The 16,718-nt window shown below is 41.3% G+C and overlaps 1 protein-coding gene across 7 annotated transcripts in view; it reads right to left on the reverse strand.

Annotated features, from left to right (window-relative positions):
• The window catches only part of LOC138755825 (intermembrane lipid transfer protein VPS13B-like), a 1,263,706-nt gene that overhangs the window by 85,717 nt on the left and 1,161,271 nt on the right, over positions 1-16,718 (reverse strand). For 6 of the 7 annotated variants that reach the window (XR_011352575.1, XM_069922506.1, XM_069922505.1 and 3 more), the window contains 4 exons: positions 7,915-8,070; positions 4,164-4,430; positions 1,802-1,885; positions 74-249 (listed from right to left, as the gene is read on the reverse strand). Coding sequence is in view for 6 of the 7 variants with exons in the window: in XM_069922506.1 (XP_069778607.1) it covers positions 74-249; positions 1,802-1,885; positions 4,164-4,430; positions 7,915-8,070 (683 nt within the window). In the remaining variant the exon portion in view is untranslated. The remainder of the gene's footprint in view (positions 1-73; positions 250-1,801; positions 1,886-4,163; positions 4,431-7,914; positions 8,071-16,718) is intronic. The other variant, XM_069922508.1, reaches the window with a different exon arrangement.

Below are 16,718 nucleotides of genomic sequence, written 5' to 3' on the forward strand. Positions count from 1 at the left end.
CTGTCAAAAGAGGGACTTACAGATGAATGGAATGAGGGTGATAGCCCATCACTGGAATTAATTCCATAATTACCTTGCTTGAAACGTCAAATGGTGCACCAGTTCAGGTTCCACATTCAGAAGTGGCTCCTCCTGTCCTTGTCCCATGATGGGTTGGGGGTCTTTTAAACCCAAGCTACGCCTCTCCATATGTAGAATAATGGAATCAGGGAGATGGCTTCTCATGACAAATAGTGGGCTGAAAACCAGCTGTAAATAAAACGCATTGAGAGGAGTCATGGAGTCAGAGAGCACGGAACAAGTCCTTCGGGCCAACTTGTCTATGCTGGCCAATTTGGCACTCTGGGTTAATCCTGTTGGCCTCTATCCCCCTAAACCCAAAGCTTAAATCTGATATTTTGACATAGAAGTCACCTTTGAGAAAAGGGAAAAAAAATGACAGCCTCAGTTCGAGATAAGGGCAAGGTAGGAATGGCACTGTATTTTGTGGAAAAAGAGATTTTTGACCTCATCTCAATGAACCTTATCCTTCCCTATGTGAGGAAACCAAAACTATACACAGTTTTTTTGGGACTGTTTCTCCAGTGTTCTACATAATAAAGGACCCCCTCACTCTGGTCACAAACCCCCCCCACCCCCCAACCTTTCTCATTGTGACCTTCAGGCAGAAGGTAGGGAAACCCTTAAGACCAGCACCTCTAGGTTCAAGAACAGTTTCTTTCCAACATCCATCATGTTCTTCTACCTCCCCTTGTTGCACTCATCCTGGAGAGCTCCAACACCACAAAATGGCCGTCTTCACTATTGCTAAGTCACTTTTTTTTTGCATAAGGATATTGAATACTTATTCACACGCTATTTTTGTATTTATTGTCTCTATGTCAACTTAGCATACTGTTATAATTGTCATTTTGTTGTTTTGTAGTTTCCAGTTTACTTGCACAAATTAAGAATTTCAGTGCCTATGTTCATTGTACCACATATATGACAATAAACTCATTATCAATTAATTTTAAAATTTAAATAAAAGAAAATATTTACAACATGGTAGAAGCCAATTCTGGCCATTTAAATCCGTGCAGCCCAATTACATCCAAATTAACCTCCAATTCTTGAATGTTTTGGAGGGTGGGGAGGAAACTGGTGCACCCGGAGGAAAGCCATGCAGGTTCAGTGAGAGCATGCAAACTCCTTACAGACAGTATCAGATTCATACCAGGTAGCTGGCACTGTAATAGCGTTGCACTAAACTCTATGCTAACTGTGCTTCCTTGCAACAAGATTTGACCTCTCTTCATCTCCAAATTCTTTAGAGTACGTGAACTCATGGCTTGTTGTATATCTGTTAAATTTGTGATTTGCAATCAGATCCCTTTTAATACTAACATTTGCAGTCTTTCACATTTAATAAAATATTCTGTTTCATATTCTTATGCGTGATGTACATAATGGCCTGAGACACGCTCATAGCCTTGGGTGGAGCAGTTTCTGTACCACACACTGATGCAACTTGACAGGATGGTTTCAAGGCTGCACCTGTGGACATGGGTAAGGGAAGCATGTGACATGCCAAATTTCTTCAGGTTTCTGAGGAAGTAGAAGCGCTGATGCACTTTCTTGGCCATTGTGTCGACATGGGTGGACCTCAGTGTGGTCCCCGCAACTCGAAAAATCTGATATTGAGGTAGAAGATCAAACATGACAAGTGCATGGGGCCAAATGCCCTGATTTGCTTTTGGGAGAAGTCGATGCAATCCATGGTTTGAAAGGGCCAACGCTGAGTGAAGAATAGCATACTTACCATTCTCTGTTGAACCGAAGACTCTACATCCAGTCTCAGAGATGAACACCACACATACAACACAGAGCTGTTTGAACCTGGGACCTGCATGGACCAAGAGCAATGAAAAAAAAAGATGTTATTGATAACTCCCTCCACATTCAGTATTTGTTATCTAAGAGAATTACATCAGAAGCCTAAAAATCTGGACTGCTTGTGGATGGGGTCAGTCCGGATTTTCCAAATTCTCTTAAAATGAATAAAGTACTTTTAAAATTCAAATTTAAGAAGGACTGCTAAGGAAGAGATGAACAAGTACCTTTTGATAGTTTATTCATTAGCAAATACAGCATGCTTCATATATCAAATCGAGCAGTTTTTAAAACAAAATAAAGTCTACCAGTGTGGTGGTGTGCTGCAGCTGTGCATCTGCGGCTCTTATGTGTATGTGCGCTCGCGCGCACACACACACACACAAAAGCGTGCTAAATGTAAAAAGTTTGAGAGTTTTTGAAGAGTCCACATTCTCTGTGGGTTCGTATTTCTGGCATCCGAATTTTTGGACTTCTCCTGTAACTGCTTCAGAGGCAAAAAAGTTAATCTTGTGCACAAACTGTGTTTAGTGTCTTATGCATAAATTGAGCCGGTGAAAAGAACCGCATGTCACACTAATGCAATATGAACAGTAAAACTGTGCCAAATTACATCACTTTGACACTTTCTTCCTGCTCAAAGCCCATACAGGGAGGAGGGAGGTTGCTTCATGTCAATTGCCATTGGAAATCTTTGAATATTTGATGTGAATGGTATCAGATTTAATATTGCAAAGTTAAAATGCATGGATGGGATTTGTTAACTCTCTTGTAACTCCAGAAATGAGCTCAGCTGTGTGAGTACGGAAACGAACTTGTTCACACATCTTTTCTGTCTGGGAAAAGCTGTGAGTTCTGCGTGGGATATGTTGTGACACCTTCATAGAAAATCCAGTAACACGTGCAAGCCCCATAACTCATTTCGAGGTGACAGTAACCATGTTAGGCCCTCTCCAGTATATTCTAAATTGGTCAACACGAACAAGGAAATCTGCAGACATTGTGATTGTAGTTAACACGAAAATGCTGGACCAAGTCAAGCAGCGTTCCTTATGTGGCAAAGATAAAGATATGTAACTAACGTTTCAGGCCTGAGCAATGTATGCAGGCAGGTGCAATTGAACATTTTCAGCTTGTTTTTTTAACAATTCAGAATAGTGTAAGGGTAAAAGGATTAAGTGAAGAGGTTGGCTAATCTGGATTTGGCATGGACCACTGCATGTAGCAGGGTGCTGGCGACTCGAGGTGAGAAACCCGTGGAAGCTGTCGGCAGCTGGAGACTGCTGTCGCACTGAGCTCCGGACTGTTGGAGAATGGCTCGAACTGGCTGGAGGGATGCAAGGTATCGGAACTGGGATGCGAGGAGGTGTCAAGGGTCCTGACTGTGTCAGAGGTTCAGATCTGGACCTTAGGCTGCCGAAGGTTTGGACTGGACTCTGTGGGGCGGCGGCTGCTGGAGGCGAATCTACGGATTCTCAGTGACTCGGCAGGGTGGAAGAGGTGCTTAAGCAATTCCTGCAGGCAAAAATAAATTTCATGTACTATGAGACTGTTTTATTACTATGATAATAAATTGAATCTTGAAATTGAGAGTTAACAGTGATTTAATTTAGGCGATTTGGCAGTTCAAAGGAGATAGCAGGTAAAGAGGGAGAGGGACACTATATCTTCAAAAGTGTATGGAGCTAGAAGGATAATTGATCACATGGGTGTATTTGGGCGGCTTGGGCTTGTGGGCTAGAAGCAATTCTTTTTAGACGTACTGCACAGTAACAGGCCCTTCCGTTCCACGAGCCTGTGCCCACCCCCCACCCATACACCAATTAACTGCCAATCCCCGTATTTTCGAAGGTGGGAGCACCAAGAGGAAACTCATGCAGACAGAGGGAGAACTTACAAACTCCTTAGAGACAGTGCTGGATTCAAACCCAGGTGATTGGGACTGTAATAGCGCGCGCTAACTGGATCACTTAACTGCTACCATGCTCTACCTCAAATTTTAGAAAAAATGCACTGTTTTAATATTGGAGGCAACACTCGGGCGGTATCATGAAAAAGAGCAGTGGGACTCATTCCCTACCCAAAAAATTTGGTGAGGGTAGAGAATTCAAATGAAAATGTCAAAACTGGTGTTGTTGGTAGAAAGTAGAAAAGAGTATTAAGGGTTCCAGACTGTCACAAGCAGATGGAATTATGTTACAGATCAGCCAGGAGCTAATCACAACTCTAGAAGTTGAATGGGCATTTCCTGGCCTCATATTCGTTTCTAGCTTTCTGTCAATTTTAAATACCTGAATGACTTTGCTGTCATCTGACTGAAGAGACTCCGGGCATACATCTGGTGACCAATCTGTATCTTCGCCTTTAACCTTGATAAACAACTGAGTGAACTCCGTGTTCTCAAGAACAAACGATGGTATCTTCTGATTTGGCGGGAGGGTGCAAAAATGTTCTTTGGTCGAAACGTGTGCATCCGGCCCACTGCAACACTGCACCACCTTCAATTCAATCTCCTGGCTCAAGTAACTGCAAATGGCTTGTCTTCCACAAATTATTATCTGTAACACAACAGTATCACGTAACAGTTTGGCCCATTAAGTCAATCAGAGAATGCTCAGATAAATATCAAAAATGTTTCCCATGTATTTTGGAAAGAAATATATTGATTCAGAACAAATTTACTTTTCACCCTCTTGAAATATTTCAAAATAATTAGAGTGGGTTCAGAGGGTAGGTGCCTGGAATGCATTGCAGAGTCGTGGTGGAGGCTGGTATAATAGGGGCATCCAAAAGATTCTAAGATGAGTACGTGGATGTAAGAAAAATTAAGGGTTACGAGTGTGAGGGAGGGAAAGATTAGAGTGATTGTAGAATATGTTTATATAGGTAGGCACAACATGCATGTTCTATGTAGTGCAGGAGGGAGGTAGACAGTACATGGAAGGTCTCTATGGAGCACTGACATGCAGAGACAAGTGACCAGTGGATAGGGTGGTAAATGAGGAGTCCGGCGTGCTTGCCTTCATCCATCCAGAATGGAAGTTGGCAATTCATGCTGTATAAAGTATTGGTTGTTACATTTCAAGTATTGCATGCATTTCTGGTCACCACACTGGAGGGATATTGAGACTTTGGAGAAGGTGCAGAAGAGGGTTACCAGAATGTTTCTTGGATTAGAGAGCATAAGAAGAACTTTGACCAGTGGTTCTCAACCTTTTTCTTTCTATTCACATACCACTTTAAGTAATCCCTATGGCATCGGCGCTCTGTGATGTGTAAGGGATTGCTTAAGGTGGGAGATGAGTGGGAAGGCAAGGTTGAGAATCACTGCTCGAGACCCAATGGTTACTGAAATATTGAGAAAAAATGTCTTTGGGCCATTTCCTTTGGAGTTATGAAACTGTGCACATAATGAGTCAATGAGGGACGATTAAAACTGTGGTTTTCAAACATTTTCTTTCCACTCACATCCACCTTAAGCAATCCCTTACTCATCACAGGACACCTATGGCTTAGGGAATACTTAAAGCGGTATGTGAGTGGGAAAAAAAAAGGTTGAGAACCACTGACAGGCTAACTTGGAATTGTTTTCTTTAGAGAGTCAGAGGTTGAGGGCTGAACTGATAGAATGGTATAACATTTATAAGAAGTGTTCATTGGGTAGATAATGAGAGTCTTTTACCTTGGGTGGAAATGCCAAATACTAGAGGGCATAGTTTTAAGGAGGATAGGGTTAGGGTTAGACAAATTATAAGACAAATTATTTTTTAAAGTGGGTTGTAGGTGCCTGAAATGCTCTAGCTGGGGAGGAGGTGGACGCAGACAGAATAGCAATGCTTAGCAGACACAGGCATGGAGTAGATGGAGACAGACAACGTCCAGGCAGATGGGATCAGTTCGATTGGCCTCATGGTTGGCCCAGACATAATGTGCTGTTCAAGGTTCTTCAATGACAATGAATCACATGTATAATGGATAATGGAATAAACCATATTCTAAGACAGCCATTCTCAACCTTTTTTCGGCTACTCTCCTCCCCGCCCCCCCCTCCCCCCACCACCACAACCATTCCCACCCCACCAAGGACCCAGCTCAAAGTTTATGGGCCCTCTTTGCTGAGAAGCAGTCAAATTTTGGTTTCTTAAGTACTTCCTTCCTCCTGACAGCTTAAAAAGCATAAAAAATATTTGTTATGTGAGGTGAAAAGAATACAAGGCTTTTATTTAAATGTGCTGTGGCCCTCATTGAGAATGGCTCTTCTACATTTTTCATTTTGTTAACCAGAGCACTCACAGAGTCACAAATACTTAAACATTTTGACATTGTAGAAGCTTCATTTTGCCGTTGTTCTCCCCCCAGATTTTGATACATTGGATCTTTGAAAGAAGTGGCTAATTAGTTTTCTCCGTGGTTGATCAAACTGTGCTTTATTGGAGGTTCATTGGGTGTCTTTGGGTGGCACTGGCTCGTTGTCCAGAGGGCCTGTCTAAATTTAATTTTTAAAAAAATTTGTGCTCTGAATATTAGCTCTCATCTTAAATCCCTCTGCTCTTACGTTTTGGAAATTTCTCATTTACTTAGTCAACACCATGTATCTGAACATCTCCCTTAACATCTCTTCATCTTTGCTCCAAGGAGTACTGCTTTTGAGAAACATTCATGGTTCTGGTCACACGACGACTGGAAGGATAATGACTTCATGGCAATGATAAGGTTAAAAAATTACAAATATCGAAGCAAATACTGACCTCCTATCCATGGCAGACATCCATGTGAGGCACTGCCTCAAGAAGAACCCCGTTACCCTGGCCACAACCTCTTCTCACTGCTGCCCAGAACCAGCACCTCTGAGTTCAAGAACCATTTTTTTTTCAACAGCTATCAGGCTCTTGAACATAATCACTAATCATAGACTGCTCTCTCAGGTCAAAAATCATCTTTTTAGTACAAGGATTCCTGTGAACACTTTTAAAATTTAAATTAAATTTAGATGGAGCACGGTAACCGGCCCTTCCGACCCATGAACCCATGATGCCCAACTACCCCAATTAACCTACAACTGCCAATTTATTACCTATCTGTCCCATGAATCTAATGGCTCCTTCTATTTAATTAAGGTACCATCATCGCTTTCTTTTACAAGCACCTGTTCGTCCGCAGCAAGTAAGAATCTCGGAACATGTACATTGTCTATAATATCAAAATTTTCAGATATCAAAAATCTGAAATAAAATGGCAAGTGCTGGAACTATTCCGCACAATTGCTCATAAAAAAACAAGTTCTGCTTCTCCTCACGGATGCTGCTCGACCGAATGAGTATTTGCACACTGTTCTGCATCAGCAAAAATACAGGAAATATTCACAAAGGACTTACAATATGGAGCTATTTAATTATGTGCTGAGAAAGTACATTGAATACTGTTGAAGGTTTTTAAATTTACAAAGGGTTTTGAGGGAAGAGAAAGGAAGAATTGTGATCTCACCCTTATTTTTAAATTTACCGATACAACGCTGTTACTGTTCTGGCCCATGAGACCAATGAACCAACTAACCCTGTTTGTCTTTGGAATGTGGGACGGGATCTGAGCACCTGGAGGAAATCCACAAAGTCACTGGGAGAACATAGAGACCCCGACGAATTCAAGCCTGGGTGGGTGGCGCAGTAATAGCCAAGCACTAATCATTATGTTAACCCTGCCGCCCTATGAAATTAAAGAAATTGGAAGGCATGAATCACATGGCAAGTGACTAGTCCATGTAATGAGTACTACAATGTACTAACGAGTGCTTCAATACTAAGTTTGACAGCTTTGATGAATCAGCCATCTCTCTGAAAAGACCCAACTTGATTTATAAATATATCTAAAAAAATTTATCATTCCCATCTTTAAGTGTCTAGCCTCATTGTTCCTTAAAACAGAGAAAAATTGAAAACACATTTTTGGACCGCAAATTCCAATATTGTTCTTCTGTATTTAAGGGGTTGTAATATTTAAAAATAACAGCTGGTTTTTATTGGCAACTACATGAAAGAGACTTACTTGTTTTTGCACACTGTTAAGTGGCTGCACTTTAATGACCAGTGACGCTGTTCTTCCCTTGTATTGGATGCTTCTGACAAATGTGCCGAAGTTGTCCACACTGAATGGCTCAGACCAGCGCCAGTTTCCCCAGCCCTCGATACAGATGTGTAGCAGCTGCATCGAACAATGAACAAGTTTATATTGACAAACGATCTAAAATTAAACAGTGCAACCCACAACGTTTTATAACAGTGATAATTTTCTCCTGAATGATTTACCACTATCTATTTTTAGAAGGGAAGCATGCAAACAATTAGCGAGCCACGTTTTCTTTTGAAACTGCTCAATCAATTTTAGGAGGATGGTTACCCGTGCTGCCCCCATAACTTGTTAGAACATAAGAAATAGGGGCAGGAGTCAGCCATCCGACCCATCGAGCCTGCTCCGCCATTCAGAGACCATGGTGGGTCTGATAGGCTCATGTCCAACTACCTGAATTTTCCCCATATCCTTTAATTCTCCTATTATGTAAAAATATTTCCAACCTTGCCTTAAATATGTTTACTGAGGTAGCCTCTACTGCTTCAATGGGTAGCAAATTCCACAGCTTCACCAGCTTCTGGGAAAAAGCAGTTCCTCCTCATCTCTGTTCTAAATTTGATCCCTTGAATCTTGAGGCTTAGCTCCCTAGATTCTGGTCTCCCTCACCAATGGAAACATCTTTCCTTCCTTAACTCAACTTTATTGTCATCTGATTGCACATGTACAACCTGATGAAACAGCGTTCTCTCATCCTCAATGCCAAACACACAGAAGACACAACCAGATATTACACACATACAGACAAAGTATTAACATAAATAAATAAATATTTGTTTCATGAAAATGAGAGTCTTGGATGATTAGTGTGAGCAGTTCCTTTGGTCGTTCAGCGTTCTCACTTCCTGTGGGAAGAAACTGTTCCTCAGCCTGGTGGTTGTGGCTCCGATCCTCCTGCATCCCTTTCCCAAAGGGAGCAGCTGGAAGATGCTGTGTGCAGGGTGGAAGGAGTTCTCAATGATTTTGCACGCCCTCTTCAGACAACGATCCTGGTAGATCACATCGAAGGGGTGGGGGGGGAATGGACGCTCTCGGAATCTTCTCTGCCATTCTTACGGTCCTGTGGATTAACCTCCAATCCATTTCTCTGCAGCAACTATACCACACTGTGATGTAGCCGGGCAGGATGCTCTCAGCAGAGCTCCTGCAGCAGAAGATCAACGTAACAGTGACCTCTATCTTGTCTATGCCTTTCATAATTTTACAGGTTTCTATAGATCACCTCTCATTCTTCTAAATTCCAACAAGTACAGTCCCAGATAACTCAAACTCTCTTCAAAGGCAGAATCAGAATTTATTGTCATGAACACGTCACAAAATTTGTTGTTTTGTGGCAGACACTCTCATCTCTGCAATCAACCTGGTGAACCTCCTCTGGGCCTCTGGATTGTTACCTGTCCGTAAGCTGCAGTGGATTCAGGACAATTAACATATTGCTTGATTTAGAATTCAAACTATTCTTCAGGTATTGTTTTCATTTCTGCCAGTTCATTAAAGGAAAGGATGTAGAGAAGATTCACCAGGATGTTGCCTGGATTGGACAATATGTGCTATGAAGCAAGGTTGACCAAGGGCTTTTCTCTTTGGAACGAAGAAGGATGTGAGGTGACTGAATAGAAGTATATAAAAATGTGAGGGGCTTAGGTGGGGTGGACAGCCAGCATCTTTTTCCTGGAACAACAATAGCAAATACCAGAGGTTTAGGGGAGATGTCAGAGGTAGGTTTTTGGCTCAGAGAGTGGAGGTAGTACAATTCAAAAGGCTCTGTGACAGAATATTTAGGAATATTTTTGGGAGATAAATTGTAAAAGATAGAGTAGGTTACAAACACACACTTTAAAACACATCTTATATGAAAATACTGGAGAATTCATATTATGAATGACTTTATAGAAAAAAATGGACTATTGTCTTTAAAGCCACAAGCAGGAGACATGATGCAGAGTTTTGGTGTGATCACAGAAAGGTCACTAATGGGTTCTTGTTTACCTAAAAACAACAGATGAACGAGAAGACTGACTCCTATTGTTTGATGGAGATGGTCAGGTGTTATTTTACAAGCGAGAGAGAGAGAGAGGGTCACACAGGAGAAGCTTGTTGGAACTGAAACAGAAGTCCAGAGTGGAGGATGGCCTACTCTTGTGTGTCATGCAAGAGGAGGAAATGAGCTGTCTAGTGTTTCTCTTGGAATAAGGGAAACAGAAAGGAACTCTGTGTTAGCCTGAAAGAAAGAGGTTATCATCTGGAGAACCCTGATGGGGCAAGTTTCATCAGCGAGGCATTGAAGTGACTAATGGTGGTACCTCAGTTGTGGAAATCCTGAAACTACATATCTCTCTCTGCAAACCTACAACAACCTTCCTGAGCGATAACCATTTACCTTTCGAGCACCAAAGCCTGGTGAACTTTATACATGTTAAATTCTGTGCAGAGTATAAGAATTGTCTGCAATCAGTAAACTTGGAAGAATGAGAAGTGAGATTGGACTGTGAACCAAAGAACTTTCTTAAAATACACACACATTATATACATGTGCACATAAAATTAGAAGGGGGTTAAGTTGGGTTAAGTTAAGTAAGTTAATAGTGATAAGTTAAAGTTTGATTCTGTTTTCATGTTCATAATTACAAACAACGTTTGTTTAAGTAACCATTTGTTGTGGTGAATATCTATTGCTGCTAGGTTTTGGGGTCCTCTGGGCTCGTAACAGCTCTTACACAAGGATGTAAGGAAATATTAGATTGGTGTGGATTAGGTTTACATTAATTAGCACCACATTGTGGCTGATGGGTCTGTAGTGTACTGTAAGCTTTTATTTTCCATTTCAAAACGAACAAATAATGATACACTACATGCAAATAATTCTTCTGCAAATATTAATGCCAAATAATAAAAACACAGAAATGCTGGAGGTACTCTGCATTTCAGAACAATCTCAACATCTTTAGTTTTATGTTTCATTTAACTCCAAGCCCATGCTCTCTGTGAAACACAGAAGTTTGCATATGCTGTTATTATAGTAAAAACATAACAATGTTGGAGGTACTCAGCAGATAAGATGGCATCTATAAGATGTAAATATATATAAAACCATTTTTGGCCTGATCCCTCCTTCAAGGTAGAGAGAATGCAATACTGGATCTCCTATTAGGGAACGAGGCAGGCCAGGCGACATAAGTATTTGTAGGGGAACATTTTGGATCCAGTGACCAAAATGCCATTAGTTTCAAGTTAATTATGGAGAAGGATAGGTCTGGGGCCTGAGATTCTAATTTGGAGAAAGGCCAATTTTGAGGAAATTAGAAAGGATCTAGAGTGTGTGGATTGGGACAAGTTGTTTTCAGTCAAGGATGTGCAAGGTAAGTGGAAGACCTTCAAAGGTGACATTTTGAGAGTACAGAGTTTGTATGTTCTTATCAAGATTAAAAGCAAGGTTAGAAGGCATAGGTAACCTTGGTTTTCCAGGGATATTGGGGATGTGGTTTGGAAGAAGAAAGAGGTGTATTCCAGGTTAAAGCAATGTAGAACAAATAAGCTGTATAAAAATGCAAGAAAAACTTCAAGAAAGAAATCAGGAAGGGTAAAAAAACAACATGAGGTTGCTTTGGCAGGGAATGTGAAGGAAAATCTTAAGCTCTTCTAAGGGACAAAAATGGTCCCGTTGAGGATCAGAGTGGCCAGCTATGTATGGAGCCAGAAGAGATGGGGGAGATTGTAAATGGTATTTTTTTCATCAGTATTCACTAGGGAAATGAGCACAGAGTTGTAGGAAGTAAGGAAAACAAACAGTGAGGACATGGTGCCTATACAGATTAAAGAGGAGGAAGTGCTTGCTGTCTTAAAGCAAATAAGGGTGGATAAATCCCCAGGACCTGACAAGATATTCCCTCTGACTTTGATGGAGGCCAGTATAGAAATTGCAGAGGCTCTGGCAGAAATATTTTAAATGTCCTTAGCCATGGGTGTGGTGCCAAATGATTTGAGGGTAGCTCATGTGGTTCTGTTGTTTAAAAAAGGTTCCAAAATAACCCTGGAAGTTATAGGCCGGTGAGTCTGACATCAGTAGTAGGTAAATTATTGGAAGATGTTCTAAGGGATTGATTATGCAATTATTAAGATAGCCAGAAACTGATTAGGGATAGTCAACATGGCTTTGTGCGTGGTAGGTCATGTATAACCAAACTTATAAAGTTTTTTGAGGATGTTACCAGGAATGTTGACGAAGGAAAGGTTGTGGATGTTGTCTGCATGGACTTTAGTAAGGCCTCTGACAAGGTCCCACATGGAAGGTTAGTCAGGAAGGTTCGGATTTTAAGTATTCATGGTGAAGTAATGACCTAGATTTCCCAATGCCTGGACGGGAGAAGGACGGGAGAAGCCAGAGAGTAGTGGTGGATGATTGCTTTTCTGACTGGAGAACTGTGACTAGTGATGTGCCTCAGGGATCCATGCTGGGACCATTGTTGTTTGTCATCTATATCAATGATCTGGATGATAATGTGCCAAATTGGACCAGCATGTTTGTAGATGATAATAGGATTGTGGACAGCGAAGAAGATTTTCATAGCTTACAGAAGGATACAGAACAGCTGGAAAAATGGGGTGAAAAATATAAGATGGATTTTAATAAAGACAAGTGTGAGATGTTGCAATTTGGAAGGACAAACCAAGAAAAGACATAAACTGTAAATGGTAGGACCATGAGGTGAGGAGTAGAACAGAGAGATCTGGGAATATAGATACATAATTCCCTGAAAATGATGTCATGGGTGGATAGGGTTGTAAGGAGAGAACTTTTGGCACATTGACATTCATATTTCAAAGTATTGAATATAGGAGATGGGATATTATGGTAAAGTTGCACAAGACATTGGTGAGGTCAAGTCTGGAGTATTGTGTGCAGTATTGGCATCAATAAGATAGAAGGGGTGCAAAGAAGATTTACTAGGGTGTGGCCCAGATTTCAGGAACTGAATTACAGGGAAAGGATAAACAGGCTTGGACTTTATTCCCTGGAGCGTAGAAGAATGAGGGAGATTTGAAAGAGGTATTTAAAATTATGAGGGGGACAGACAGAGTAAATGTAGATAGGCTTTTTCCACTGAGGGTAGATAACATGAGTAAAGAGTGAAAGGGGAAAAGTTTAGGGGGAACATGAGAGAGAACTTCTTCACACAGAGAGTGGTGCGGGTGAGGAACGAGCTTCCAGCTGAGGTGGTGAATGCGGGCTCAATTTTAACATTTAAGAGGAATTTGGACAGATACATGGATGGGAGAGGTATGGAGCGCTATGGACTGGGTGCAGGTCAGGGGACTAGGCTTAAAAAATGCTTCGGTACAGGCTAGAAGGGCTGAAGGGGCTTGTTTCTGTGCTGTAGTGTTCTATGGTTCTATGGCATGAGCAAAAAGTAGGCAGGTACCCAAATAAAAAGGCTGGGGGAGGAGGGAAGATTGGACAGGAAGAGGATTGCAGGCCAACAGACAAAAGGTGATAATTGGACATGGATAGGAGGACCAGGTGAGTTTCTCCAGCATTCTTGTGTTTTTAGCCAAGTTGTCAGCACAAATTAAACTAAAACTCTACTACTTGCAGATAGTCCATACTATCCATTCTCTGCACATTCAAGCGTCCATCTTGAAGCCTCTTCAATGTTACTATTGTATTTTCTTGTCAGCCCATGCCAAACACCTGCTACTTTAGTGTCAAAACAAACTACCCCGCTCCTACGCCCTTTCAGCTGAAATTCTGCATGTCCTCTATTAGACAACAATTTTGCCTGTCTCCCCTATCAATAGCTCACATGATTTTGTAATATTCTATCAGGTCTCTCCAAAACCTCTGATGTTCCAGAGAAATCGACTCAGGCTTGTCTAATCACTCATCATAGCACATGCCCTCTAATGCAAGCAATAACTTGGTAAAACTCTCCTTTACCCTTTCCAAAGCCTCTAAACTATCACATATCACTTCAAGTATTTCCTATGTCATCGGTGCTCTGTGATTAGTAAGGGATTGCCTACGGTGGGATACGGGTAGAAAGAAAAAGGTTGAAAACCACTGTTTTAATCGTACCTCATTGACTCATTATGTGCACTGTTTCATAACTCCAAAGGAAATGGGCCAATGACAATTTTTCTCAAGCAAAATATTTCAGTAACAATTGGGCCTAGAGCAGTGATTCTCAACCTTCCCTTCCCACTCACATACCACCTTAAGCAATCCCTTACTAATCAGGGAGCATTTATGACATAGGGATTACATAAAATGGTATGTGAGTGGAAAGAAAAAGGTTGAGAACCACTGCTCCAAACCCTTCCTGCCGTGGGGAGACCAGAATTGCGCACAACTTGATTTAGGTGTTTCTAAATTTTAGGTACCTCAGGAGCTCATTAATGCAGAGATGCTACCTCACAGTGCCAGAGACCGGTTAAATCCTGACCTTGGATGCTGTCTGTGAGGAGTATGCTCAGTCTCCCTGTGTCTGCTCAGGTTTCTTCCTGAAGACATGCGTGTTTATAGCTTAATTAGCCTGCAGTGTGTAAGAATGTGAGAAGAATTAAACAAGACGATTGCAGAATGAGAGTAAATGGGTGGCTCGTAGTCAGCATGCAGCTTGGTCCTAAAGGATTCCTTAAGAGTAGCATTGCTCCATGACTCCATATTAATTGGGGTAGTTAGGCATCATGAGAGGCCTGGTTAGAGTTGACAGGGAGAGGATGTTTCCAATAGTGGGAGACTCTTCAACTGGAGGGCATGGCTTCAGAATAAAAGGACATCCCTTTAAAACTTTAATTGGAAGTAACAAAGGAAATTGATGAAGGCAGAGTGTTAGATGTGATGTATATGGATTTTAGTAAGGTATTTTACAAGGTTCCCATGGTAGTTTTGTTCAGAAAGTCATGAGGCATGGAACATGTCTATGTGGATTCAGAACTGGCTTGCTTGCAGAAACATGGGGGTACTAGTAGATGGAATGCATTCTGCCTACTGGTCAGTGACCTGTGGAGTTCAGCGGGGATCTGTTCTGGGACCCTTTCTCCTTATGATTTTTATAAATGACCTGGACAAAGAAGTAGAGGGATGGATCAATAAGTTTGTAGCTATCATAAAGGTTGCAGGTATTATGGGTCATGTAGAAGGTTGTTGTAGGGCACTACAGGATGCAGAGTTAGGCAAATAGGAGGCAGATGGAGTTCAATCCAGATAAGTGTGAAGGGATGGATTACAAAGAAAAATAGTGGGCAGAAAAATCAAAAGAAAAGGTTACAGAAGTCACTAGATATTAAAAGGACAAAGAGCATAAGGGCACTTTATCTGAATGCCCGCAGTATTAGAAATAAGGTTAGTGAACTTGAGGCGCAAATCGGTACCCATGCCTATGATTGGGTCGCTATCACGGAAACATGGCTACAAGGTGACCCTAAGTGGGAATTAAACTTTCAAGGGTATCAGGTGGTGCAAAGAGATCGACAGGATGGTAAGGGAGGTGGAGTTGCACTCTTAATCAAAGATAAGCTCCAGGCAGTAGTGAGGAATGATATAAGATCTAAAGAGCATAATGTTGAGTCCATTTGAGTAGAGATAAAGAATAACAAAGGGAAAAAATTATTGGTGGGTGTTATCTATCGCCCACCATATAACAATAGTTTAGTGGCACAGGAAATAAATAGAGAGATAAGTGAGGCATGTAATAATGATACGGCAGTCGTCATGGGGGACTTTAACTTCCACATAGATTGGGAAAATCAAGTTGGTCGTGGGAGTCTGGAAGAGGACTTCATAGAATGCATCCGCGATAGCTTTCTTGAGCAGCATGTTAAGGAACCCACAAGAGATAATGCTCTCCTGGATCTCGTGTTGTGCAATGAGATAGGTAGAGTAAATGATGTAATAGTCAGAGACCATCTGGGAAATAGCGATCATAGTATGATTGAATTTCTCATTCAGATGGAAGGGGAAAGAGTTAGATCTAAAACTAATATATTATGCTTCAACAGGGGTGACTACCATAGGATGAGGGAGGAATTAGGCAGAGTGGACTGGGAGCACAGGCTAATTGATGAAACAGTTGAGGAACAGTGGAAGATTTTCAAAGAAATATTTTGTAATGCTCAACAAAAATAGATTCCGGTCAGGAAAATGGGCAGCAAGGGAGGGAAAAATCAACCGTGGTTAACAAAGGAAATAAAGGAGAGTATAAAATTGAAGGCACAGGTGTACAAAGCTGCAAAGAGCAGTGGGAAACTGGAAAATTGGGAAAACTTTAAGAGACAACAAGGGGTTACAAAGCGGGTAATAAGAAATGGGAAAAAGGATTATGAAAGTTAATTGGCACAAAATATAAAAACAGAAAGCAAAAAATTTTATAAATATATAAAACGGAAGAGGGTGGCCAGACTTAACATAGGACCTTTGGAGGATGAGAAAGGAAAACTGGTAGCAAAAAAATGAGGAAATGGCCGAGGCATTAAACAAATATTTTGTGTCAGTCTTCACGGTGGAAGACATGTCCAGCATGCCCAAGTGCAGAGTTAAGGATGCGAATGTTGGGGAGGGCCTTGATAAAATAGTTGTTACAAAAGAAGTCGTGATGGAGAAACTAATGGGACTAAAGCCAGACAAATCACCTGGTCCTGATGATATGCATCCAAGGGTTCTGAAGGAAATGGCAGAAGTTAGAGTTGATGCATTGGTGGTCATATACCAAAATTCCTTGGATTCT

Source organism: Narcine bancroftii, chromosome 2 (assembly GCF_036971445.1).
Source record: "Narcine bancroftii isolate sNarBan1 chromosome 2, sNarBan1.hap1, whole genome shotgun sequence".
In the NCBI taxonomy this organism is placed as follows: Eukaryota; Metazoa; Chordata; class Chondrichthyes; order Torpediniformes; family Narcinidae; genus Narcine; species Narcine bancroftii.